The 25,997-nt window shown below is 49.8% G+C and overlaps 2 protein-coding genes across 5 annotated transcripts in view; one reads left to right on the top strand and one right to left on the bottom strand.

Moving 5' to 3' along the window:
* Window positions 1-2,056, bottom strand: part of A1CF (APOBEC1 complementation factor) — a 28,886-nt gene extending 26,830 nt beyond the window's left edge. For all 4 annotated transcript variants that reach the window (XM_032695748.1, XM_032695752.1, XM_032695749.1 and 1 more), the window contains exon 1: window positions 1,935-2,056. The gene's annotated coding sequence lies outside the window, so the exon portion shown is untranslated. The remainder of the gene's footprint in view (window positions 1-1,934) is intronic.
* A 22,547-nt stretch (window positions 2,057-24,603) lies between these two features.
* PRKG1 (protein kinase cGMP-dependent 1) overlaps window positions 24,604-25,997 on the top strand; it is a 393,869-nt gene continuing 392,475 nt past the window's right edge. Inside the window, exon 1 of the mRNA XM_032695058.1 lies at window positions 24,604-24,907. Coding sequence (XP_032550949.1) covers window positions 24,642-24,907 — 266 coding nt within the window. The 5' untranslated portion in view covers window positions 24,604-24,641. The remainder of the gene's footprint in view (window positions 24,908-25,997) is intronic.

Raw genomic sequence — 25,997 nt, 5'->3', positions numbered from 1 at the left:
GAATCAAGAACTCAGAAAAGGAAGGAGCTGCTTTTATCCGAAATCAGAGCATCACTGAGTTTGGTTTTGCTCTCTCCACTGAACACTCTCATTCATTTTAGGTTTCTGCTAAAGCTCTAAAATGCCAAGGCACTTTTATGCCTTGCAAATCTCACACCAACAAGAAACAAAACTATTATAATACTGCTTCACCTCTCCATGGTTACTTGTACACATGGTTTCCTTACCAGCTGCCACAGGTAGATCCCACAGCTTTGCTCCATCCATCCAGGAGCAAGATGAATCCAGCTTGTACCCCCAAAATGTGCATTTTACATCACTTTTGGGTTAGTTGCTTGGAAAAGCAGGGGGTTTGTTTCCTTGTCCAAGGGATGGCTGCCATGCCAGGATTTTTGCTGAGGGGAGGAAAGGTGGTATTTGAGGCCAGAGCCTGCCCCTTGGCAGCCTTTTCGGGGAAACCTGGTTACTGTTTCCATGAATGAGATAATGAAACCCTGTTTATCCTGCAGGGATCGATACACCTTCATGTCTGAATGTGTTGAGTCACTTGGACACATCTCATGAAGGCTGTTTTGTGCTGGTACCCCCCCCCCGGTGCAATTGCTCCTCATGAGGAATAACAACCTCTGGAAACACTGGATAACTATATTCACTCTTTACCCATAATAACCCAAACTGGAGAAACTGTTTTCCTTTAGTTTATCAAGGTTTTGAGGATTTTTTTTCCTCCCTCCGGGCTCCAAGCAATATATATTCATTTATATACTTATATAAACACTAAACATATGTAATTTTCGTCCCCAAACCAGACACTTGAAGCTCCATGAGCTGACCCCAGCTCTTTGCTGTTGTGAGACGCTGCAGGACAGAGTCTGATTGAGCAATGGGGCACGAGGCTTTTGTCCCTTTGCTTTTCCAGGGCATAGGGTTGTTTTCCAGCTCAGGTGGTTCCACAGAAGGTGGGAACTCACAGGTATTTGCAGGAAAGCAGCATAAATCAGAAGCAACGTGAAAGCTCTTCGCCCTTTGCAGCACACGAGCCTTGAGAAAACATTTCACACGCAAACCAGCAAATTCTTTGCTCGGGCCCTTTTCCCTGGCATTCACCTTCCTCTCTTGGAAACACCTTTCCTCCTGCACACAGCTTTGGCAGCTCTGTCACCAAACGCACACGAAACGCCCCAAAAAGCCCTCTCTGAGGACGAAGAGCAGCTGATGCCCAGCCCAGCCTCCCTTCCTCCTGTTTTATTTGCAGCATCGTGTGCCGGGTACTTTGAAACCAGCCTTACTCCCGTGCCTCCTCCCACCCGGAGCTGCTGTTTCACCGAGGGAAAGAGCTTAAGGCAGGCATTCTGTGCTGGTTTGAGGGGATCAGGGAAAACGGAGGGTTTCATAGGACCAGCGATCGCCTTCGCTCCGGGGACCGACCTTCTGCAGAGAGGAGGAGGAGTGAGAGGTCGGCTGGGAATATCTCTAATGATTAGCCCCGGGAAGTTGCGCTTTAACAGATCGAGCCCGAATTGCGGCGGGGAAAACCCCTCCTCCGCCCTCCGCCTCGTCTGCCTTCGCTTTTCTGGCAACCGCCAGAAAACCGCGGTCGGAGGGAGGAAAGCAGGGGGAAAAAAAGCTCTTTGCCGCTGCTGCCAGGCAGAAGCTGTGCCGGGGTCCGCAGGGAGCCCCGCTCTCCACACCTGGGTCAGCACCACACCGAAGCGAGCGGTGCGGGGCTGTGCCGGGGCAAGGTCCGGCCCCCCCAGCCCAGCCCTGCTGGTGTCAGGCAGCCCCCGAAGCACGGATCTGATGGTGGGGCACTGCCAGGGGGTGGAAGGCACACGGCGGAGCCGCTCCTTCCCCATCCCAGCCAACAGCCCCGTTCCGCGGGGGCCCCGGTGCCCACACCCCGAAACCCGCGGGCGGAACGCGCGGCCACGTACCTGAGCAATTTTGGAGATCACCACCCGGGAAAGAGGTCTCCTTGATTATGGAGAGTTTGCGACGTGTCACTCCGGTTATTCCCCAATCATCATATCAAACTCCAAAGGTTCAGCAGCCCCGGGGCTGGTTTACAGTCCCCGGGGTTAAACGTTAACCCGCTCTATCTCCCGGCTCCCCGCAGGCCTTTGACCAGAGAGCTGGGTCAGCGCTGCCCCACGGCACCTACCCAGGCCCAGGTTTTGGTAAATAAACCCAAAGGACTCAAGTCAGGTCACAGCTTAAGGGCTGGCCCTGCACTACCATTTGGACACCGTGCCTTTCCCAGTGGATCCGCCCTCAGCAGAGATTCTGGGAGAAGGGACACAGCCTTGTGCCAGTCCCGGCTTCAACAGGAGGCTTTGGTTGCTGGAGGAAGATGGCAAGAGCAAGAAATCCTCTTGCTGGTGGGTTTGCAGAAGTGGCTATGAAAACATCACCCAAGCAAAGGCTGAGTGAGCTCCCGGCAAAGAAAACCAGTGCCTGTTTTGGAGAGGGTTTGTTGCACCTGGAAAAGGCTGGGAATAAATTCAGCAGCCACGGGACCTCTGCCATGGGTGGCATTCAGGTGTGGCAGCCTCTGAGCACCCTGATTTTATGGTCCTTGAGGTACTGTGCCACATCTGTTGATGCAACAGCTGAACTGAATGTCTGCCTCTTTCTAAAATCCTTCTGGACCCTGACACTAATGAAATGGGTACCACAGAGGGTAATTCCATAGAATTATAGAATTGCTAAGGTTGGAAAAGACCTTTATGAACATCAAGTCCAACCATCAATGCAGCACCACCACCATGTTCACCACTAAACAGTTTTTCCCATGTGATGTGCAAGTTTGGTATCCCAGGATAGGGATCCATCCCTGTAATTGCATCCCCCCGTGGCTCCCTCTCCCCTCAGTGCTGGACCAAACTCAGTCTGTCCCAGGGTTTGCCAGGTCCAAAGCTGCCTCCACTACACTGCTGTGGGACCACATTAAAGGTGGTTTTGAGGCATGTTAAATGAACCATTTCTGATTAGGTGTTGCTGACGCCTCAGGCTTGGAAAAGTGCCATCCCTATGTTTACTCAGCTTTAAAAGCACTGGGTATTCCTGGGGGGGGTGTGTGTGGATAATGGGGGCTTTGCTCCCTCGAGGTGAGCAGCATCTCACTCCTTGCTCCATGCAACCGCTCCCTCACGGAGCTGCTGCTCCCATTTCCCATCCCAAAAACACGTGATTGCTCCCAAGGAGATGTCTGCCCTCCCACACCCACCTTTCTGCAGAATTCAGGGGTTCAAATGCAGATTTTGGAGCATATTCAAGGAAGAGAAAAGGCCAAAACACGCTCCCACACACACCAGTTATGACCAGTCCCACTGAGCACAGAATCCAGAGATGGTTTGAGATCTGCTGCTTCTCCTGACCCCCTGGGTGGAGCTTGGGAGTGACAGGCGGATGTAACATGGGATTTTTTTGCCTACCAAAGGGATTTTCCTGTCTTCAGTGTGCCATTCTGTCTCATCTGTCATGAGGGATTGCTGAGATTTGATCCTTGGTGACATTAGATTTCAGACTGAATGTGGCCAACTTGCCACATTCAGACTCTGCAGGGAAAGGAACTGAAACAATTCGGTGACCAGTTAAATGCTGCTGCCCCGAAACTGTGGCAGTGGGAGGAGCAAATCACCTCCTTGAAATGAAAGTCCCACATATTCATGGGACCACCACTAAAAAAAGAGTAGTGAAAAAGCCTCTCTGGGGGAAAGAGAGCAGCGAGAGGTGTTACCTGAGTGCACCTGATGGTGTGTGAGCAAGACTGGACGGTGGTGCTGGGGAGGATCTTGGATGAAATGCAGGTGGCCAGTGGGGTTAGGTTTGTAAATACAACAGTTTGGGATGGAAAGCCCCATTTTGGGGTAAAAACTGGCTGTGTTTCCACTGGATCAACCCACAGATGCGAGGGAAGAATGACAACACATATGGGCATGAGGGACCTCTGGAAAACCACTGGAATTCCAGCACAATTTTCTGAAGGCCCTCGTGTTGTGCAAGAACAGCAGCTGTGACACTTTTCTTCTCTGCCCTCCTCCCCCTGTGCTAGATTTTGCTCAAGAGAGGGGATGTGACCTGTGTTTGTGTCTCCTTGGAAGCCTCTCGAGAGGCAGAGCTGAGAAGCCCCAAGAGCAGCAGGATATCATTGTTTCCCTCTCCACAATCCCACCAGCAGTGGGTTGCCTCTTTTGAGGGTTTCCCTCAGCTTGCCAGGTGGGATTAGGGAAAAGCACTTCCAGCTCAAGAAAAATGACACTTGAGTGGATGCCACCCCTTCATGTTATTTACTTACCGCCACAAAACCCCTAAGGGGGGGGCCTGGTCCTCCAGCTTTCCCTGGAAGTGCTGCAAGAAATTTCCCAGGATGCCCAGAGAGGGGTTAATGGCAAATCTCCCGCTGTGCCCAGTCCTGCTGGCTGTGGCTGGGGATCAGGAGCTGTCCATTAGCACAGGAATGAAGGCAACAAAAATACCTTTGGTTTCAGAAGGAGCAGCAGCAGAGCTCAGGACCTCTTGGGGGATGGTGTCACTTGCTCCCTCAGGTTTTGAAGTAGAACAGATTTTAATTTTAAGCCCAGTAGAACTGGGCTTTCCCTGAGCATTCCTGGGGTTTCAATGGCTTGGGCAACTTATACAGAGCTCAAAGAGACTTGGCAAGAAGGAGAAACACCATCCATGGGAAGGGCACCTCAGAGATGTTTCCAGTGCCAGGACTGTCCCCTTAGCACTCCCTACTCAAGGTTTTTCTTCTGAATCCCCCAGCTGGGAGTGGCTCCATCTCAGCCACACCTTTTTCTTTCTTACCTTGTGTGACTCTCCCTGACAGTTTTCTCAGGTGTTTTAAACGAGGTTGGGCAGCTGGGCTGGATCTGCTGGAGTTCACAGAGCTGGGCCCAGAGGAGCTGAGCTACAGGTGAGGCCAGTCAAGTCCTGAGTGGAGATCCAGCTGCAGCAGATTTGGGAGAATTGGCTGCCAAGAGGGGAGGAGATAAAGGGCTGGACCCAGCGCAGGGCCACACCTAGAGACAGGACAGGGAGAGAGAGGCTTGTCTGGAGGTGTCTGCCATGCAGGGGGATGGAAAGTAGTGGCTCTCCTGAACTTTTTCCTTTGGGAATATGAGGAGCTATGGATACAGATGTGCCTCCCAAAAGACTGGTCTGTTGGAGCGGAGAGGACACCCGGGGAAGAAGACCCTGTGGATCCACGTGTCTGGAGATGGTGCTGGAGCCTGCTCTGTAAGTCCTTGTTCCCAAAGGTTATGGGCTTTTTTTTCACATAACTCAGTAAGTCATGGTGGTGGTGGCTGGGCTTTAAGGACCACAAGACCTCAGCTCAGCTTTTGTGGTGTGGAGCTGGGATGGAGCTGATGTGCCTTCTCCAGCCTCGAGAAAGACATGAAAATGGTGCTGGTTTTGAGTGTGAATAGTTCACCTACAATGTGGGTGTGTCCCCCACGTTTGATGGGGTTGAAGGCACCTCCTGAGTCCTGTTTGCTCTGCTTGGTGGAGACACCCTGGTTGGACAGACCATGCTGTGCTCCAGGCGTGGTGGCCACTGCAGGGCATTCTGGAAATGGGAGAAGAAATGAGATGTTGCTAAAAAACCTTTGAATCGTCCCAAGTCACCTACAGACTTAGAGGGACACCTGTGGGTCGTTGGGAGGGGTTGTGTGTGTGTGTACAAAGAGCCAGGAGATTGTGTTAAACACCCTCACAACTCATTATAGCTGCATAAACATCGTTAGGCTCCATTTTCCCCCAGAATAAACCTGTGTGCTGTAGTGCTGCTGTGCTCTTGTAATTAAGAACAATTCAGTTTAACTCTCAGTGGTTTCAAAAAACAATCCTGTGCTTCAGCAGCCTGAGCATACCCTGCTAGAGACTGAAAAGGAATTTATAGTGGAGTAAATAACCTGTGTGTTTTTATAGTTGTAGATATAAAAACAACTTGGTCCTAATTCCAAAGCTGATATCAGGTGAAAAAACCTTTTTTTTTTTTTTCTTTTTAAAAATGGGCATGATTGAGGTTTCTGTAGCCCCATCCCTGGGGCTTGGGTGTCTCTAGACTCTTGTGTTGCCACTTTTTCCTTGCTGTGTCTGAGGCATTTTGGGTTTGATGGTGCTGTGGAGAAGCAGCAGCACGTGTTGTACCCAAAGGGTGTTGGATTGTACCGCTGCCAAAGAAAATAGAATAAATAACAAGGGTTTTGTGTGTCTGTGACTTCGAGATAAATCTGTGGTCATAAGTACTCCTTTGGTTGATGGTAGTTTGATACGACCCGTGTTTGTGCAAGGCTAATGTTTGGGTATTGATCAAATATTGACACTGCACTGGTCCAGAAATGTTCTCCTACTGCCTGTGAGTCCAGTGATCGTGAGGTGGTCCCTGAGCCTGCTGTGGTTACAACCTCTTCTGTCCCGTGGGTTTCTGCAAGTGCTTCTCAAGGGGATCATGGAAGTGCCAATAATGGGTTTGTAGCCCCAGCCTTGCTCCCTGGGGCCACACCAGCCTGAGTAATCAGGGTGCAGAACCAGCCTCCTGCCCCTGAGCCACCAAGCACATGAAGTGCCCTCCTTCCTAATTTCTCTGCTCCTTGTTGGTTTCTAAAACCGGTGTTGGGAAAGTGATTTAAAACCCGAGCTGGTGGCAACGCAGCTCACGAAAATGCTTTGGACTCCTTGTGATGTTTTAATTCTGTACCTGCTTGGCCTTGCCTTTCCCTTTGGCAAATAGTTCTTCAAAAGGTGCCATTAGACCCGAATGCTCTGGGAAGTTTTATTGGAAGTTACATTCCTCTACTTTTAGTTGTACTGAAAATTTTCCAACGTGCCTCCTGACTTCCCACACGCCCCTTTCTGCTTGTGCAGCTTCTTGATCCTGAAAGCAGGACCTCTCCACCTGGTCTGAGGAAAACACAGGTCTTTTTGTGGGCCTGATAGTGCCAGGCACTTTAGGACTAAGCAATAAATTTCTAAAACAAAATTTTTTGTTTTATGTATGAAGGCAAACGCTGAAGTCTTGGGTTTTAAGGTTTCTGTAATGTAGGTTAAAAAAATAAAATCCTTTCTGCAAAATGGCATAGAATCATAGGGTGGTTTGGGTTGGAAGGGATTTAAAGCTCATCTCATCCCACCCCCTGCCATGGGCAGGGACACCTTCCACTAGCCCAGGTTGCTCCAAGCTTGGCCTTGAACACTTCCAGCTCCTGTTTTGCCCTTGAGTACATTCTAAAGCCATAGATGTTCTAACAGTAATGTTTGCACTAAACAGAAGTGAAAAGCAATAATTGGATTTCCTGTGCAAATCACTGACAGTAAATCCTCTAATGCTGTTAGGACTTGTTAAAGTAATACACTTAAAACTCTCTCTCAACTGAAACCAAAGCTCACGAAGCAAATAATCCCACTTTAAAGCGTGGCAATTTTGCAGCACTTTTTTTGTGGCTTGTGTGTGTGCAGGAGAAAAACTTCCTTTTCTTTCTGTTTCTGGACAAATCAATGAGAAAAAGGCTGGAAAAGTGGGAAAGGCAGGATTTGCACAGTTACCCTGCACAAGGCTGCATGAACTCTTTGTGGGCACCTACAGCATATCCTATATTTAATTCACACAGGGGAGAAGGGGGTTTGGTTTGGCTCTGGAGCACTGCTTGAAATAAAGCTGTTCAACAGCTCATGGATCCAGATGCTTGGGATCTAACCAAGGTGTAACTCCAGGATCCTGGGAGATTCCTCAGGGGCTTGTCTTAGGACACAGGTTCAAACAAGGGGAAAGCACCTGAGTGATAGAACAGAGCTTGAAACGGCCACAGGCAGATTTTGGGAAACCAAGAGTGGTTTGTCTGCGTGTCCAAGGAAGGAAAATGGGAAGCATAAATTTATCCAGGTGGTTGTAAACCCTCAGAAGGAAAAAGAAATTTCCAGGGATAAATTCTATGCCGTTGGATGAGACTTTGGTCTGTTTGGAGCAAGAGATTTGTCATGAATTATTGCAGCTCTCTCCTGGTCCCCCGTGGGATGGAGAACATCCCCTTGAGGCACAGACTGCCAGGGATTAGTTGGGAGCAGTTGGCAACATTGCCATCAGTCCAAAATCCTACCTGATAAGGGAAAGCTGGTGGTAGAAGGGAAACATCCCAGGGATTGGGTGCAGGTGTAAAGAAAATGGGGTCAATGCCACTGCTCCAGTTTTTTTGGGGGGGCAAATAGTGAACTATGCACGTAAAATAGGCAGGAAAAATGGTATTGGTCTTGGGATATAAGGGCATTGATAAGAAAAATGGTATGAAATACTGGCAAGTTTAGGTGGAAGAGGTGGAGGGAACGAGGCTTGGAGGCATCTTGCATTGATTTTTTTTTTTAGTATATATAAATATGCATTTAAAAAAATAAAAAGGCATTGTTGGGCATTGGAGACTTTTCCTCTGCTGGGAGACCAGAGAGGAAAATGAGATTTTTCTAAGCAGCAGGTTGGCACTTGTAAGCCAGGCCTAACCACCGAGCTGAGTCTTTCACCTCTTCTGGGCTTTGGCCACCCGGGGAGAGCAAGAGCAAACACTTTGGGATGCTGTTTCCTTCCATGTGGCTTTTACTTTTTTCCACTTGTGCTTTTCATCAAAGACCATTTTCATAACTCTGTGTCAGCCTGGTCAATGCAGACATGTGGAATGTTTCCCAATTCACTCTTAAAAGGGGAGTTGTGTGTTCAGGACTCATTGTACCTTTCTAATATATGTAATAACTTTCTTCTGAAAAGTGTTTCTGTAGCACATTGAATTAAGATGTGCTTTATTACGTTGTGGTATTGCAGAAAAGCACTTGGGATGTTCTGGTGTTGTACATCAAGTACAAAAGTTGATAAAACTGGTATAGAACCTTTACAAATGATCCAGGAATGAAATAATGGCTGTGATAGGCTTTGGTGTCCTCATGGGGGCTTTGTGTGTCCCTGGTTTATTAATTCATCAAGAAATAGAATCATAAATTGGTTTGGGTTGGAAGGAACATTAGAGAGCATCCAGTTCCACCCCCTGCCATGGGCAGGGCACCTCCCACTGTCCCAGGTTGCTCCAAGCGCTGGGTATTACTGGGGAAGGAAGGCACGGAGCTGGGAATGGGTGAACTCTTCAACTCCTCCTGGTAGGTACAGGAGAAATTACCTCTGCAAACTGTAGAGATGCCAAACTGTGTGTGAAGTGCTGCTCTGACCCCGTTGCCCCACGAAATATGGACATCTCAGGGGTGGAGACTTGGATACCACCAATCCAGCAGCCTCAAAGTGCTGAGAACCCAAATTGATGCTGGTCAAGACATGTATTTCTTACAATATTTCCCTAAGTCTTGTCCTTCTTTGCCCTCTCTTTTTCCTTTCCCCAGTGGTTTGTTGGGTGCTGTGTTTTCTGCTGTGTTGGGTTTGATCATGGGTGGTCCCGAGCTGGAAGGGGCAGGGGCTGGTGTAGAGGGGGGTTGTTGGGTAGGAGACCTCACTGGAGCCTGGGTCAGGAGCAGGAGGGCTCATTTCTTCTGCAGGAGGCTACAAAAAGTAGTTCAGCCTCAAATCACGAGGCTTGGCCCCTCTGCCTGCTCTAAATGTGAGTTCCCTGGGGGTTTGGGTTTGGATGCAGGCAGCAAAATCCCGGTGTTGTAGTTCAGTGGGGCTGCCAAGCTGTCCCGAGTTCAGGTGGGTGGCTGGGCTGGTCCCCTCCATTTGGCCAAATCCGAACAAAACCGGGTCTGTGGTGCAAGGCTGTGGTGTTTATTTTTGGCTGTGCGACCACTAACCACTGACAGAGTCAATATTTAACATCACAGAATGGAAAAAGAGTCGTTTAAGCAGACCTGTGTCGCTTCAGCGTAGGTGCAAGGGGTGTCTTTTGGCCTTTGAAGGGTTTATTTCACTTTTATTATTATTATTTTTTTTTCAAATGAATCTGGGACCTTGACAGCTTTTGGGGTGTTGCAGTTTGCTTTGCTGCTGAGGATGAGCCCTGCCAGCTGGTACCCTGCCAGCACCCTCCTGCAGGCTGCCCTGCAGAGTGAGGTATGGGAAATGTATCCATTGGGAAGGGAATGTTTTTAAACAAACCCTTTTCAGCTGTGGCCAAACTTAAACCTTCAGATGTTTCCAAGCCCAGCAAAAATGGTGTTTCTTTAAAATAAACAGCATCACTCCCGAGTCTATTTCTACCATCTCGTTTAAGCTGGATCTGAGAGACAGGGATTGAGGCTGGTTCTGCTCCAAGTTCACTTTAAATATAAAACAACTGCATTGGCAAGTGGGGCAAAGCTGTGGGGATCTCAGAAGTGTTTTGGGGTCTGTGGGTTTTTTTCTGTAGGTCTCTGAGGCTGCTGAATTTGGTAAAGTCTAATGTGTAGGTCTGAACCCATAAGCCCCCAAATGTACTTGTTAATTGAAAGCTTAGCTTCTCCCTTGCCAGAAAGTGCCTTTTCAGCCCTGTTTTTTCATGTAACACCTCTGTGTCCGACAACTCTTTTGTTTCCTGGGGATAAATACTGGATGGTCCTATGGGCAGGAGCATCCAACTGGAGTAAGGGGGTGGAGAGATGCAGGGGGAAAGCAGAGATAGAATCAGAATGGTTTGGGTTGGAAGGACCTTAAAGCTCATCTTGTCCCACCCCCTGCCATGGGCAGGGACACCTCCCACTAGCCCAGGCTGCTCCAAGCCCTGTCCAACCTGGCCTTGGACACTTCCAGGGATCCAGGGGCAGCCACAGGTTCTCTGGGCAACCTGTGCCAGGGCCTCCCCACCCTCACAGGGAACAATTCCTTCCTGATATCTAAGGTGGCTCTGGGGATGACAGTGTTGGAGGCACCTTCTCCTTTCTGCCATGGTTTTGGGTGACCCAAGCTCCACCACAGCACTTGCCACAGTATCTGATTACTGCTGGTTTGGGAGCCCAGGGGAGGGATGGTCTTGCTAGAAAAACTAAAATATATAGAAAGACATTGCCCTACAAGATCTCCTGGCTGCTCTTGCCGTGAGCAGCAACACCATCCTGGACTCAATTTCCCCTGAAGTTTTGTCATTTCTTTGAGAAAGTTTCAGCCTTGGAAAACTGTCATTTTTCCAATTGGAAAAGTGGCTTTATCAGGCAGCTCCAGACTGGCTTTCTGCTGCAGCTGCTGGAAAAGAGATGTCCACCCTTCCTGGCAAACCTCACTAGCAACACTTATGCAATGCACTGCTTTTATTTCCCCCCCTTTGAAAGCAGCCAAAGTTCTCACAAAACTTTTTGCAGCTGGAAATTGCTGATGACTTTTTAGTGCCCAGCAACAAACCACAGTTCTGAGATAATGCATAGCCCTGGGGGTTGGTTAGAAGTGTGTGTTAATTACAAAACAGATGTTCAGGTACCATGGAATGCACGTCTAAATCATGAATGCTAAAGAAATATTCTCCCCGGGACCTCAGTTTTTTGGTGGTTCACCAAAAAAAGTGAGGTTTCAATGGGAATACAGTCAGCTGCTCTAGAAAGCAGTGAGAATATCTCTGGCATTTTGGCACGGGGTGGGGCATCACTGTGCTTCTCCTTACGTTGGATTCCATCAGGGATTTGGAATTGGGAAGTGACAGCATCCCAAGGGACCTCTGGAGGTGACAGGAGCCAAGTGTTGCGTTGGGGGGAGCTCAGGGTTTTGTCCCATCCGTGGCCTCCAGGAGTCAGTTCTGTCATGAGAAGGTCACAGATGGATCAAAGGATGTTCACAGGCTGTGTAGCTTCTTCTGGAAGCTTCAGCTGGAGGTTTCCTGCTGCAAAATGGCCTGTCCCTTGGTTGTGTCACCTCAGTCCTTGTGTAGGTGACACAGCTTCTCCTGCACGGATCATGAGGTGCTGGGGTGGGTTGCTGAGGGCCAGAGTGGGGTGTCAGTCACTGCTGTGTCCCTTGGACACCCTGGACATCAGCCAGGCTGCCCAGGGGCTCCCAGTTGCCCTTGAGGTGGTAGATGGGGCCGTGGGGCTCCGAGCTCCTGCAAGGGGAAGGGTACCTGGACCTCCTCTGGGGGGGTGTGGGATCCACAGGGATAGATGGGATGAAACCCAGGCCCTCTCGTGAGCTTGGGAAGTCCCAGGGACCACTTCTGGAAGTGCTTTCTGCCCCTCCACTTTGATTCCCAACGGAATTACCTGCCAAAAAGCTGGATAATCTAAACCAACATGGACCAGCCCATAAATTTGGGATCAGCAGCCAGACAAGCCCCCTCTAATTGTGGATCATTTCCAGGGTGTCTCTGCTTCAGGGCAGGCACCAAACAGGCTCCTGAGCACTCCTGTGCCACGGCCCCTTGGTGCAAAAAGCAGAATAACTTTATAGGATGGCTGGGGCCATCCAGCTCCACTGATTTCATCCCAAAGAGTGCCAGGATCTGCTGCTGCTCCAGGGGAGGTTTTTAACAGAGCCAGGGCAGGCAGCAGCAGCAGGAGCCACTCTGCTGCTTTACTCATCATTAAAAGGCTCCAGCTCCCCTCCACTTGCAAAACCCTGCCCTGGAGGACAGAGCTGGGTGGAAAACTTTGCTCTCTGGTTCAGCCAGCAAGCAAAAAAATGTGTACTTTTGGTCAACTGGAATGATTGTGTGTGGTTTATATTTATTTTTATTCCCCCTGTGGAATGGAGAAACTTGAAATTCCTTCTGGGTTGATTCAGCTGTTGGGACTGTTTCAAGGTAAAATATTGCATTTTTTCAGAATATATTTTTTGAAAAAGGGTGAATCAGTTGATAATTTTTTAATCAATCCTGGTTGATTATATTTTTCTGATTCTTCTGAATTTTTTTTCCTCTTTGTCAAGAAGGTCTTCACGGCACGTTGTGGTAGCTTAATTTAATTTTTTTAATGGAATTTTTCTGTATGTCAAGCAGGAAACCTTATGGAGGTTTTTTTAAGGCAGAGGGAGTGCTGATTTATGAGAAATTAATGCCATATCTAGAGATTTTACTGCTCCTGAATTGCCCCATCACCAGTCCAGGAGGAAACACAGACTGACTTGTAGACCATGAACTCTGAGCCAGGTGTGAAGTCAGAGATCCAGTGCTGTGGTTTCATTTTTTGTCACGTTCTAGGAGTTTTTTTTTTTTATCCTGTCTACATCACTGTCAGCCTTAACAGGTGAGAAATGTCACAAAAGTCCCTCTAAAAGTCCTGGAGAAGGTTGGGATCTCACTTTTTCATGGCACACCTGGCAACTTTTGAAGACCTTTGCAGCACAGTGAAAGTTTAGTGTATATTTACTGTAACTTTAGATCAGTTTAACGCGTCTAAAAGTTAAATTTTTAAAGAAATATCAATCTTGGAAGAATTCAGTGGAGTCCCTGGGATGAGGTTCCTTGTAATTCCTCAGAAATGCTCGACTGCCACATCTTAGACCTCTATTTTTTTTTTCCAGTAGCCTTTTTCCCTGTGGGCACTCTGGGCTGTGCTGAACTAACCTTCCTTGCAAAGGGAATTTATTTCCCTTTGGGTCTGGCTCTCCTTCTGCTTGACAAACCCTTTTTATTACTTTTTCTGGAATCAACAAGTAATTATATTCCAGAAATAGCACAGATATTTTTTTTTTAATGTGTAAGCAGGCTTACTCACTTTATGTCAGACAAAACTTTTATGCTGTTGAACGTGATGTGTATAAGACAGCACAGATAATAATTATATTTACCTTGAATTGCACAAGGGTCCCAGGGTTTCTGAAAGTGGTCTTGCAGGAATGTCCTAAATAATAAAACAGGGAAAAATATTCCAGGCATTTGATAACTCTACCTGTTATTTATCAGCACTGAAACTCTGTTTCAGTTCCCATCCCTGCCTGAATGCTGCATTTACCACTAGGTTGGCTCCATTTTGGTCTTATGGAAATGGAACAAGACTAATCCAGGAGGAGGGGAAAAAAAGGAAGTAATTACCTGAAAGGTGGAAATGGGGAATGCCCCCAGTGGATGTTTCCACTGAGCCTTAGATGGAATTATTCTCTGGAAGGATCTGATTTGAGAGAGGTTGGTGGGGGGGGAAGAAGTTAGAGGGAAACAATTTTGTCCAGTGTCAGATGTGCTGGGCAGCATCTCTTGGCTTTGAAACAAGCTGGGCACAGAGACAGTGGCTGATTCCTCAGGTTTGAGGGGTTTCTGGGGCTGAGAGATATGAGATGCTCAGCATCCTGCTGCTGGATGGAGGGGGAAAAATGGGATTTAAGATGCTTCTGTGGGCAGTGGAACTTACCTTTAGATTTTGGGAAGAAATCCTTCCCTGTGAGGGTGGGGAGGCCCTGGCCCAGGTTGCCCAGAGAAGCTGTGGCTGCCCCTGGACCCCTGGAAGTGTCCAAGGCCAGGTTGGAGCAACCTGGGCTAGTGGAAGGTGTCCCTGCCCATGGTGGAACAAGATGGTCTTTAAGGTTCATTCCAACCCAAACCAATTTTTGGTTGTTTCTCAATGAATGAGTGAGTTGAATGCACTGTGGGTGTCATTCAGTGCAAACCAGCTGGAATGCAGGAGCCTGCAGAGGTCATGGCTCTCCAGAGGTGCAGCAGAGAGCAGAAGTGCTGGCAAGCCTGGATTGCATTAATTCTTCGGCACTGTGCAAATGTGCTTTGATTTTTAACTAAAACAAGGACATTTGAGATGTTGGAAACACCTTGGCTGCCTGTAAATGGCCTGAAAAACCTGAGGCTGTACTAGACATCTGAGATGCAGCACTTCAGGTGATTTAGATGTGGAAATTCTGCTGAAAGCTGTGGCAAACATGAACCCAGAAATCCCAGCTGGGCTGAGGATTTCCCAGGCTTCTGTCACGCAGCACATCCCCTCCTTGTGTGACCACAGTGTAAGTAGAATTAATGTCATGGGCATCTCACAGGTGGAGGACAACCCCTCCTAATTTTGACAGCTAGTGGGAATTTTCAGTGGGAAAAGGAATTTCATAATTTTTTTTAAGGCAGATGCAGAATATGATATTCAAGTGGAGGTTCACTTCATGCCTCAAACTGACACGTGATAGAACTTGTTGTGCTGTAGGAAAAAATATGTAGTATTTTCAAGTGTCAAGACTCCAGTTAGCACAGGAAAAGTGTCTCCCAAAGGCCCAAAGTCAGGTTGGATCTGCTTTGTGGATGCTGGAAACTGTTTTTAACGGATCCTGCCTTCAGTGGGGAGGGAAAAATATTCCAGGCATTTGATAACTCTACCTGTTATTTACCAGCACTGAAACTCTGTTTCAGTTCCCATCCCTGCCTGAATGCTGCATTTACCACTAGGTTGGCTCCTCTTGGGTCTTATGGAAATGGAACCAGAGCAATCCAAGAGGGGGGAAAAAAAGAAGTAATTACCTGAAAGGTGGAAATGGGGAATGCCCCCAGTGGATGTTCCCACTGAGCCTTAGATGGAGTTATTCTCTGGAAGGATCTGATTTGAGAGGGGTTGGGGGGCGAGGATGAAGAGGTTTTATACCCAACCTTGAGCAGTGGCTGAAGGCTGGTTGTGAAACCCCCTCCCAGCTGAGCTGCCCCGAGTTCCCTGGTGCCTCCAGGGTCGGGTTCAGCCGGACACACCCGGAGAGAGGCTGTTCTGCCTGCGGGGATGAGCTCGGAAAGGGAGAAAAACCAGATTTCTGAAACAATGCAGCCTGTCCCATCACCTTGGTGCTTTTTTTTCTTCACGTTTTCACAAACCCAGCTTTATCTGGGTGCTCTTCAGTGGCTCTGAAGAGCAATTCTCCTGTCCTTTCCCGGTGTTGTCTCCCAGCTGCTGGACAAGGTGGGAGCAGAGCGTGCTTATCTGCCTGTTCTCAGGCTCCAATATGGGAAGCAGGTGAAGCATTAAATGCTCAGATGCAGAGCAAATCAACCAGAGGGAAAATATTAATTCCTATTTTTCCAAAGGCACCCGGTTTTGTTGGTTTTGCTCCCTGCACTGAGCTGGGCTGTACAGATGGTCCATCAGTGTTGGGTATCTCTGACTGAACTGGTGTTTTCAGCTGTGACAGAAAGTATAAACCAGGCCATAAACACAGCTTTGGACTCCAGGTCAAAAAATAAATGAAATATATATATAAATATAAACCCCAAAAAGACAGCACTGCTTTTAAAACCAGCTTGGAAAAATTTTTATACTTTCATTATGTGCAAGATGCTCTTGAGAAGCATCAAGAGTTTATGATTTTTTTACCTTATATTTGTGAGATTAAAAAAGAAAAGCAATTCCTTAACTGTAGTGTATCCCTGCTCTATTTGTACCTACTGAGATGGACCTTCCTTAACCTGTTTGACCTGAAATACATCTGATTTGACTGCCAGAGTCAGCATTGGCTGAACTTTTAAGTTGCACATTTGTGAATTAAGGTGCCTTTGTGAATCTGTGGGGTTTTAATTATTTCTTCCCCCCCCCCCCCCCAGTCCCGACAGAACAGAACTGTGGTGTTATGTCTCAGTCAAAAAGAGTTTAATCAAGAAAACTGTGTTTCTAAGGAAGATTTGGTGGAAAGCTGTGTCGGGGTAGTTTTCAGGCAGTTGAGGGTCATCTTTGAATGATTTCTCTGGTCAGCAGCTTCCAAAAGCAAAAGGTATGGAAGCTGAACTTGGGATTTTAAGCTGGGAGCATATTTAGAAAGCAGAGAGACCTTAAGGAAAACGAGGTAAAAATAGCTGCAAAACAAGGCAAAATCGAAGAGGAAAAGAACTTTGATATTCAGTATAGTCATTTCTCATGGAGACTGACGTGAATGGCTCTGCTGGGAAATTACAATATTATTGTTTAAATGCTGTGGAAATCCAAATAAAGACGAGGAAGCTACAGGATGTTCTCTGAGGAGGCAAACTTTGCTGTAAGAAAATAAACAGTTAAGCTCGAACACCTAAATGTTGATATAAAGATGTAAAAGTTGAAAGGCTTTCACAGACCCAGCACGTGACAGGGATGTCCCAGGGCGCTGGCTGGTCTCGAAAAGTCAAATATTCTCAGCGTGCCTGTAAAGTGGCTGAAGTTCACATGGTGTCCTAGAAAAGCAGGACGGGAGCCAAGTAATAAAAGAATAATACCAAAAATAATGGAGTTAATGACTGTGTTGTCCAGGAGTTGGGCTGCAGGAGCAAGGTGAGGAATGGGGGTTGTTTCTAGAGTCCTAAAATATCCTCAGTGGTGGATGATGAGCATCCCCGAGCGGTGGGGGATCCCCATCCTTGGGGACAGCCCTGCTGCGGGGTCAGGCTGGGCCCCCCACCCCAGTGCCACCCCAGAGCAGCTGCATGTGTGGCCACTTCAGGAAAGCAGCTCTGGATGGGTTTTAAAAGTCAGAAACAGCCCCGTGCAAGAGTCACTTGTGGGAAAACTATACCCGGAGCCCAAGGCTGCGGTGGGAGGTCACGGCTTTCCCTGCAGCCGGGGCTGGAAACTTATGTACAGATCCCATAGAGCTGCTCTTGGCTGGGGACCAGCTCCCACTGAGCATTGCTGCTGCTGGATGTGAAACAGGGGATGGTCGTTCTCCAACTGCTTTGTCACCTGCTTCATTTTGAAGAGCCATTTTTGACGTCTCAGGCGAGTTTCTTCTTGCTCTTTGTGCTCGTTGCACTCAAAGGCAAGGAAGGAAAAGGCCTGGGTCTCAAGGCAGGCTGCCCCAAATCCCTCCCCAGCCACAGCTTTGGGAGCAGATCAAATATAACCCCCCTGAGCAAGGAGCAGCCTTTTGTGGGCATCTTCCCAAGATAACCCTCAGCCGCCACGCGCCCGTTTTATTTTGGCCCCGGCTCGGAAGGAGAAGGGAAAGCTTTTTAGATTGGTCACAGACGAGATGCTGAGCATTTCACAGCAACATTTCTGTCCTCAAATAGACAGGCAGTGGCTTAATGTATTTATTTGTGGGTGGCCAGGTGGCTGTCACAGCTGTGCTGTGCTGCTGGATGCTGCCCTGTGACACCGGTGCCGTTGGGCAGGAGGGGGAGCAGAAGGGAGGTGAAATGCTCTGGAGGATGAGTCTTCTTGGGAGGTGGAGGGATTTTTATCATCATCATCGATTTCCAACTGCCTAAAATTTTTAATTATATGTTTTCAAATATAATAACACATTACAATCAAATTACACACGATTGTCAAAAACAGACAGTTCAGAAGAGCCTTTGCCTAGATCTGTAATAAGAGCAAAAGCTTTGCTTAAATTTATAATGAGATCAAGTTGTGGAAGATGCTAAAAAAGGAAGTTATTACGTGGCAATTGTCTGTTTAAAAGGCGAGGGAGGGACATGAGTCTGGCAGGAAAGTGACTTTTTTTTTTTTAAATTGAGTTATGACAAAACTCTCAATTTTTTCTGCACATTCAACACTTTGCAAAAATTACCACGTGCTGAGTGGGAGTGAGGATACAGCCTTAAGAACCACAAATGCAGAGAGGGAAATTCTTCTTGGATAGTATGGGGAGGGGGGGGGAACCCAACCCCAGCAGGAATTCAGGCAGAGATGTTCAGAGTGTCTAAATTTGGATGCTGGATTTTTGTAGCCCCAACAAGTCTCACTTGTGAAGTTTTGTTTTGGGGGTTTTTTTGTTGTTTTTTTTTTTTTTTTTCCCCCTTCTCAATATTAAAAAGAAAAGTGCTCCTTGCAGTCTGTGGTGGGTTGCAGTGGGATAGGGAAGGAGAGGGAAAGGGGGCAGCCTCTGGAGTCTGCACTTGTGGAATTGCCTGCAAAGGGCAGAGTTGATATTATTTATATAAAACATGCCAAAGCCCACGTGCAGTCTGGGGGATTGGACTGGATAAAACTAGAATGAAATCCCAGTTATTCTGGGGGTTCCTGGAGGGGGTTTTATTCCCACCAGCCTCTGATGCTGTTGAGCAGTTGTGGGGAGAGCTCTGCAATCAGAACATGTATGTGATGAGAGCACTGTATCCAGAGGAATATTTTTAGCTTCCTGGTTTTTCCTTAAGGAAAACGACATCCTGCTTGTGACATTCTGATGATGATTTTAATTTGTATTAATATGAGAAGAAATGGAAGCTGTGAGACCACATACAGAGCAATGTCCTCAGCAACAGTGAGAAAACCTGCCAAAAAAACAGAGGAGAAGAATATGAGGAAATGTTTCCTGCTTATTGCTGCGAGAAAAATATTTACTGTGGGATATCACTGCATTTTATAGAATGGCAGAATGGATTGGCTTGGAAGGCACCATCTGGTTCCACCCCTGCCATGGGCAGGGACACCTCCCACTAGCCCAGGTTGCTCCCACCTGGCCTTGGACACTTCCAGGGATCCAGGGGCAGCCACAGCTTCTCTGGGTGACCTGTGCCAGGGCCTCCCCACCCTCACAGGGAAGGATTTCTTCCCAATATCCCATCTAACCCCACCCTTTGGCAGTGGGAACCATTCCCCTTTGTCCTATCCCTCTACCCCTTGTCCAAGTTCCTTTCCAGCTCTCCTGGAGCCTCTTTAGCCTTCTGTTCTCCAGGTGATCACCCCCTGCTCTCCCAGCCTGTCCCCAGAGCAGAGGTGCTCTATGAGCTAATGAAATTCCATAAAATCCCAGATACTGGTGATTGGAATAGTTTTCCCTGACTTACTGCACCTGCAATGTCATTGTGCTGGGAGTTTTGATGGACTGTAATTAGCAGCAGGGAGGGGTGAATTCAATCCAGTTTCCTGCTCATGGCAGGGGGGTGGAAAGAGATGATCTTTAAGGTCCCTTCTAACCCAAACCATCCTGTGGAACCGCTTGAGCAGCTTCCTCAGGAGCTTTCTGTGATCCAAAGCATGTATTCCTTGCATGCTTTAGTAGCTGCAGGGATTATGGGCTGTAGGACACGCCACTGACACCCTCACACGCTGCTGGCTGCCCAAAGCCAACTCAAAAGCACTTTTTGAAGGTGTCAGGCAGCAACAGAACCCGTAACAAGCCCTGCAAGGATTTCAGCACACTGGCTGCTCAGTAGATCAGCTGCTAAGGGAGTGGGGAGGGATGATTTTTTTAATATAAATATCTCGTTTGCAATCCCCTGTGAAAAGAAAACTGTATTTTTATGCTTCTCTGTTCCCATTTAGGCAGTTACTCCATGTGAGAGGCCTCATATCTGTTAGTAAATTAGACACTGAGGAGGCGACACAGTTTATTAAATTAGGCAGTGAAATAGGGACCAAAATGTTCATTGAAGAAGGAAACAGCACAGAATCAACCCTTCCTCTTTGTAATCTTAAAATGTCCTCCCATACAGATTATATTCTGTGAGAAAAAGGATGAAAGAGGAAAAAACCTGGAAGAAGGGAAAGAGTGGCTGGGTTCCTTCTGAATTCAATTAGCACCGGGTCTGGTACCAGCCTGCTCTTGGCATGGCAGTTATTCCCAAGGGCTGACTTCCCAAATAAAGCTGGAAGGTGAGGGGAGAACAGGGCTGGGAGACACTGTGATGGTGGGACTGATGGCCAGCATGACACCTGGGGCACCAGGTCCTTTAGGACACGTGGCCACATCTCCTGAGGAGACCTTCTAGGCAGGCACAGATGAAATATCTGCTGCCCTTTGAAAATAAAGTACCTCTGATTTTTTGTTTGGTTTTTTTTTTTTTTTTTTTTTAAAGCACTGCCTTTATTAATGCTGTCTCCCTATAAACACAAGTGTAAGGCAGCTGCATCCCTTAGGAAGCTGCCACGAACTTTAGGTGATGTTAAGAGATGGGGGGGGGGAAATACATTCAGACTTTGGTCTCTATTTGAATAAGTCATAAATACTGATTTTTTTTTTAGGATATTTTTTGAATGTGGAGGGGTTTACTGACTTCATACAGCTCCTCCAAATCACACAGGGCTGTGACCTCGAGTCCACTCTGCTGCTGCAGGGGCTCTTTGCTTGCAAAAGCCAGTTTAAAGGAGAAATGGAGGGGGTTGTAGAGGTGGAATAAAAGCCTGGGTATTGATTTTATAAAAATCCAGCATCACCTTTGATACTCTGTTAAAGTTACACTAAAGGATAGCTGGCACAGCTTCCAGAGGGATAATTACAGCCCCAGTCTGAGTAATGTCTGCATGCTTTGGGCTTGCAAAGCGATCTGCCTTTATTAGAAGGAGCTTGAATGAGAAATGAAGGCGCTGATCCTTCCTGGGTTCAATAGCTGGCATATTTTACATATCTGCCCGCTGTAAAACTGTTTTCTATAGTGCTTCATAACAGCAAAGCTGCAGGGAGCCAAGAAAACAAGCTCTGGCAGTGCTGGCCAAAGCCAGGGGGGTTATTTCCAGCAGCACGTTGTGTTTTGCCTCCTCTGCACGGGAGGAGTTGTGGCTGTGGATGTTCACCCACAGCTGGGAGTTAGTCATGGGAATGGAGGGACCCAATCCCTCAGGATGTTCTGGGACCAGCACATCTGGCAAAACCATTCTTATAGATGGGATCACACCCTTTCCTTGGATAGACTCGAGCCCCTCAGGGTGTCACTGGCCAGGCTTAAAAGCTGCGTTTTAAAAACTTGTTAAAAAAAGGCACAAATAACGAGGTGGTTGTAAAACTCTTTCCCAGCTCTGGTTGTAGCCCAGGCAGCTCCTACAAATTCCCCCCCCCCCCCTCCTTAATACTGGAATTGTCTCTTCCTTAAAAGCAAAGTGTTAATACCAGGGGGTTACCCATGAAAAATGGGACTATGCAGAATTAATAGGATTGGCACTGCTGTTGTTTCCTTCAGCTGGTGAATTTGCAGGAGAGGTGGGCAGGGACACAACCTTCCCCCTGCACTCCAGGAAGGAGATGGAGTAACACCAAATCCTCTCCTCACTGCTGTGCTGCTCCAAACCCTCTGGCCCTGAAGGGTTTCCAGTTAGGAGCTGTGTCACTCCTGGCCTGGTTTCTCATATATATGGCATGTCTGGACGACTTAAGAGTGTTTTAGCCAATTAAGATATCTGGCCCTGCTCAGCACTTTAATTCTTCTTGCTCTTGCTCTGTTGCAGGCTGTTTTATCTCTGTCCTTTTAGAAAGATGCTCATCTTAAGATAAAACCACGGCTGACTGAGGCTAAATCCAGATACTTCACCAGGAGCCTTCCTGGAATGGCTGATGGATGCTGGGGGTGGCTTTGGCTCGATGCAGGGTCGGGGGGAGGCTGTGATACCACCAGGCACTCCAAGCTCTTTGTAATGGGCAAAGCCATCCCCTGGGGACACGGGGTGCAGGCTGGGTCCCACCTTCCTCCCAGTGCACCAGTCACAGACGAGCACCTTTGGAAAACTGAAATCTTTTACCGAGATTTTATTGTTAATGATTTTAAATTATTTATAACCGTTTATAATTAATTATTTTTATAAAGGTTAAATGCCTTAAGATTAAGGGGCCTCTGTGGCTTGTGGGGCCAGTAGGGCCCATGAGGTTGATGGGGCCTATGTAACTTAGGGTGATCCCAGCCCTGTGCCTCAGCTGGAGCCTCCTCTTGGATGGCTGAGCCTCGGGGTTCAGCTTCTCCATGAGCATCTTCTTGGCGGGCTCAGGGTTCAGGTTTGTGTTTTCCATGGGCATTGCCTTGCAGAGCTCTGGAATGCCATGATGCCCTGTCCCCACGGAGGGCTGAATCCTGGCCCTGGCTGCTGGTGCAGCTGTGGGGAGATGGAGAAGGAGGTGTGGGATGTGTAGGATGGAGGGGACAGCCTTGGCACAGTGCCAGTGCTCCCGGCCCTGCCCCTCCCTAGACACCCGACGGGCAGGGCTGGGGCTGCAGTGTCTCGGTGGCCCCTGGGCATCCGAGGTACCGCAGCCTCACAGGGCCCTGGCAGTTGCCATGGAAACACACACCCCAAAGCAGCTGGCAGGGGCAGGACCGGCCCTGGGCATCCCCTGCGCTCCGCTCCTGGATGTCTTGGCAGATCCTGATCCCCCCACGCCGCCGTTCCTGGCGGGTCCCTCTCGGCTGCTCTTCAGCCTCTTCCCCCCCGTGGGGAGCGTGTGGGGATCCCCCCGGACAGCGGAACGGGGACTTCTCCTCGTTGCCGACACCACCCAGGAGGTTTTGGGGCTGGGGAGCTCTCTGGCTGCTCCAGCATCCCCCCTTCCCTTCCGAGCGGCTCGGGAAGGGCCGGGCTGTCTGGAAATCTTGGCTGTACTACACGATAACTTCCTACACGAGATGGCGCTCTCTGCCTTTCAAAAAAGCAAAATGCAGCCATCATTAGGGTTTTTTTAATTATCCTCCCCTTTTCTCGCCCCCCGCCCCCAGCACTGCCTGGTCCTTTGGCCACAGGGATGCTCCAGGTCTGAGGATGGCAACCAGGAACAGCTCTGAGCCCGGAGGTTTCCAATCTGGAGGCACAGGTACAAGTGTGCAAGAACACCCCACCACCCCCATGTCCTTAAAAGAGGGAGAGGCTGCTAATTGATTTTTCCACCTTCATTTAATACTCCATTTGTACAGCCCTGTCCTCCAGCTCGGATGCTTTGCTGTGTCCTTGCCCTGCCCGAGCAAACCAGGGGGTCTGTCCCTAAAGCTGGAGCACGGGATGGCTCCCCAGGTTGGGATGTGGACCCCGAGAGGTTCCTGGGCTCTGGGTGCCCAAGGCCTCGCTGCAGGGGCTGAGCCAGCCCCCCCCCTTTCGCCTGCACTAAGGGGCTCCTGAAATCCCTCTTTGGAAGCAAGAGTGGTTTGGGAGGGAAATGTGATAGGGGAGCTGATGGTGCCCTTTGCCAGCCAGCATTAAAAATTGATGTGCATGATGGGCTCTTCCAAATAAGCTCAGGAAGGATGAGTTCCTGTCTCCTTGGAGATGCTGGCCAGCACTCCAGCTGCATCCCCCCTCAGCCAGCATCCCCTGGGGACCAGGTGCCACCAGGGCCCTGATGTCCCCGTGCCTGGTGATGGGCTCTGCTCCCCCCTGGAGTGGGATGCAGACTGTCCATGTATGTTGGGATGAGGGACACCTGGTGTCTGGGAAGCTGGGTGTCCCACAGGATGAGCAGGGTTGGCTGGCATGTGTTGGGAGGTGACCCAGAGGGAACCAGGTGCAGTAGGATGGGGGGCACCTGGAGGAGGGAAGGGAGCAAGGAAACCTGGTGGGAAGTGATGTGGCGTCCTGGACGGGGTGGGATGTGGAGTGCCCAGTCAAGGTCAGAGGTCGGGTATTCCAGGGATTAGGGATATCCAGGAGGGACAGGGATGCCAAGTAGGGGAGTGCTGAGGGTAACGCTGGAGCACGGGATGCGGGGTGAGGAGAGGGGCAGGATGCTGAGCTCCCGGAGGAGCGGGATAGGATGCTGAGCTCCCGGGAGGGGCGGGCTGGGCGGGCCGGGGGGCGGCTCCACGTGGCTCATTAGCAGGAGGCAATTTAATATTTATGAAGTGTTCTTGTTTGAATCCCAAGTCTTCGGCTCCAGTTACAAGGAGCTGCGTCACCCTGCGATCACATGGTAATTGTTGCTATTTCCAGGATCCCAGCCTCGCAGAGTGGCACAAGAGCTCTTTCCCCTTTTCTTCTCTTTTTCTTTTTTTTCCTCCCCCCATTTCCCCTTCTTTTCTGTTGTTTTTGGGGTTGTTTTCGGTCCTCCCTCGCCCGGGGGGCAGCGCCGGGGGATGCCGGGGCCGCTGCCCTGAGCCGGGGCGGGCAGAGCCGCCCCCCGCCCCTCGCCCCTGCCCGGGGAGCCGCTCCATGAGAGCGGGACCGGGCTGGGTACCCCCAAAATGACCGAGCTGGAAGGGGACTTCACCAAGCTGCTGCTGCTGAAGGAGGAGCGGATCAAGGAGCTGGAGCGGCGCCTGGGGGAGAAGGACGAGGAGATCCAGGAGCTGCGCCGGCGGCTGCACAAATGCCAGTCGGTGCTGCCGGCCCCCAGCCCGCACATCGGGCCCCGCACCACCCGCGCTCAGGGCATCTCGGCCGAGCCGCAGACCTACCGCTCCTTCCACGACCTCCGCCAGGCTTTCCGCAAGTTCACCAAGGCCGAGAGGTAGGGATGGCATCCCCTCGCCCAAAGCCCTGCCCGAGGCGGGTGGCCGGGACACCGCGTTCCCCCCGGCACGGATCGCGCCCGGCGGGCTGGCGGGAGCGCCGGGAGCGTTCGGGGCTCTGAGCCGCCGGGAAGGAGCCCTGCGGGGGATCGGATAGCCCGGACCCCCCCTCCCTTCTCTTTTCCCTTCCCCGCCGCCGCTCGGCTCCGGCTCCCGGGGGATGCTTGGCCGGGGAGCGGGGGGGCGGCGGTGCCTTCGCGGCGCTGGGAAAACTTTGCAGCGGGGCCGGGAAGTTGTTGGAGGGGCCGCTGCTCGGGAGCCGCCAGCACCCTCCGGCAGCCCCATCCCCGGGGCAGGTGCCGCCCCCCACCCCGGACCCCCTTCCCCGACCCGATCCTCCCGGCGCTCCCCCAAAACCAGAGCCCACGGTGCTGCACGCGTGGGCTTCGCACGGGTGCTTTGCCTCCTGTTATCCGGGCCGGACTCGCTGATCTCGGAGGGCTTTTTCCACATTAACGATTCTGTGATTCTGTTCCCCCGCGCCGCTGTCAGGCACCCGCGGACGGGTTTTTTTGGGGGGGCGGGATGTGGGGTCTGCATCACTCGACCCGGGGTCTCGGGGACTCTCCTGCCTTCGTGCGTGGCGTGGAAAAGGGAGAGCGCTGTGCCGGCTGCCGGGGTCTGGGTGTGACGGAGAAGTTGCTGAGGGTTTTGGTTGTGATGGAGAAGTTCTGTGTGAGCGCAGCGCTCGGCACCGAGTGTCAGTCACCCTCCTCTGGGCAGGAACTGTGGCCGGTGCTCGCCGGGCAAGGGATGGTCTCGTTCCTTGTGTGTGCGGCGATTCATTTCAGCAGAATCATTCCCGACAGGATTTCTCCTAGCTGGGAGAGGGTTGGGTGGGTGTGGATCCACACTGCTCTCCTCAATCCGCTCACCAAACACGCCCAGAGCAAACTCCTGCCCTCTCCTCCTCAGCTGTCCCCTGCCCTCGGTTAACGAGACCATTGCTCATTTAAGGATAAACAGGGAGCACTTGGCTTTGGGGCTTTTTATTTTTTAATTCTTCTTTTTCCTGACCTTCTGTGGTGA

The sequence above is a fragment of the Chiroxiphia lanceolata genome, chromosome 8 (genome assembly GCF_009829145.1).
Source record: "Chiroxiphia lanceolata isolate bChiLan1 chromosome 8, bChiLan1.pri, whole genome shotgun sequence".
NCBI classification, from domain to species: domain Eukaryota; kingdom Metazoa; phylum Chordata; class Aves; order Passeriformes; family Pipridae; genus Chiroxiphia; species Chiroxiphia lanceolata.
The sequence above is the reverse complement of the archived record's forward strand: the minus strand, read 5'-3'. Positions and strand labels throughout refer to the sequence as shown.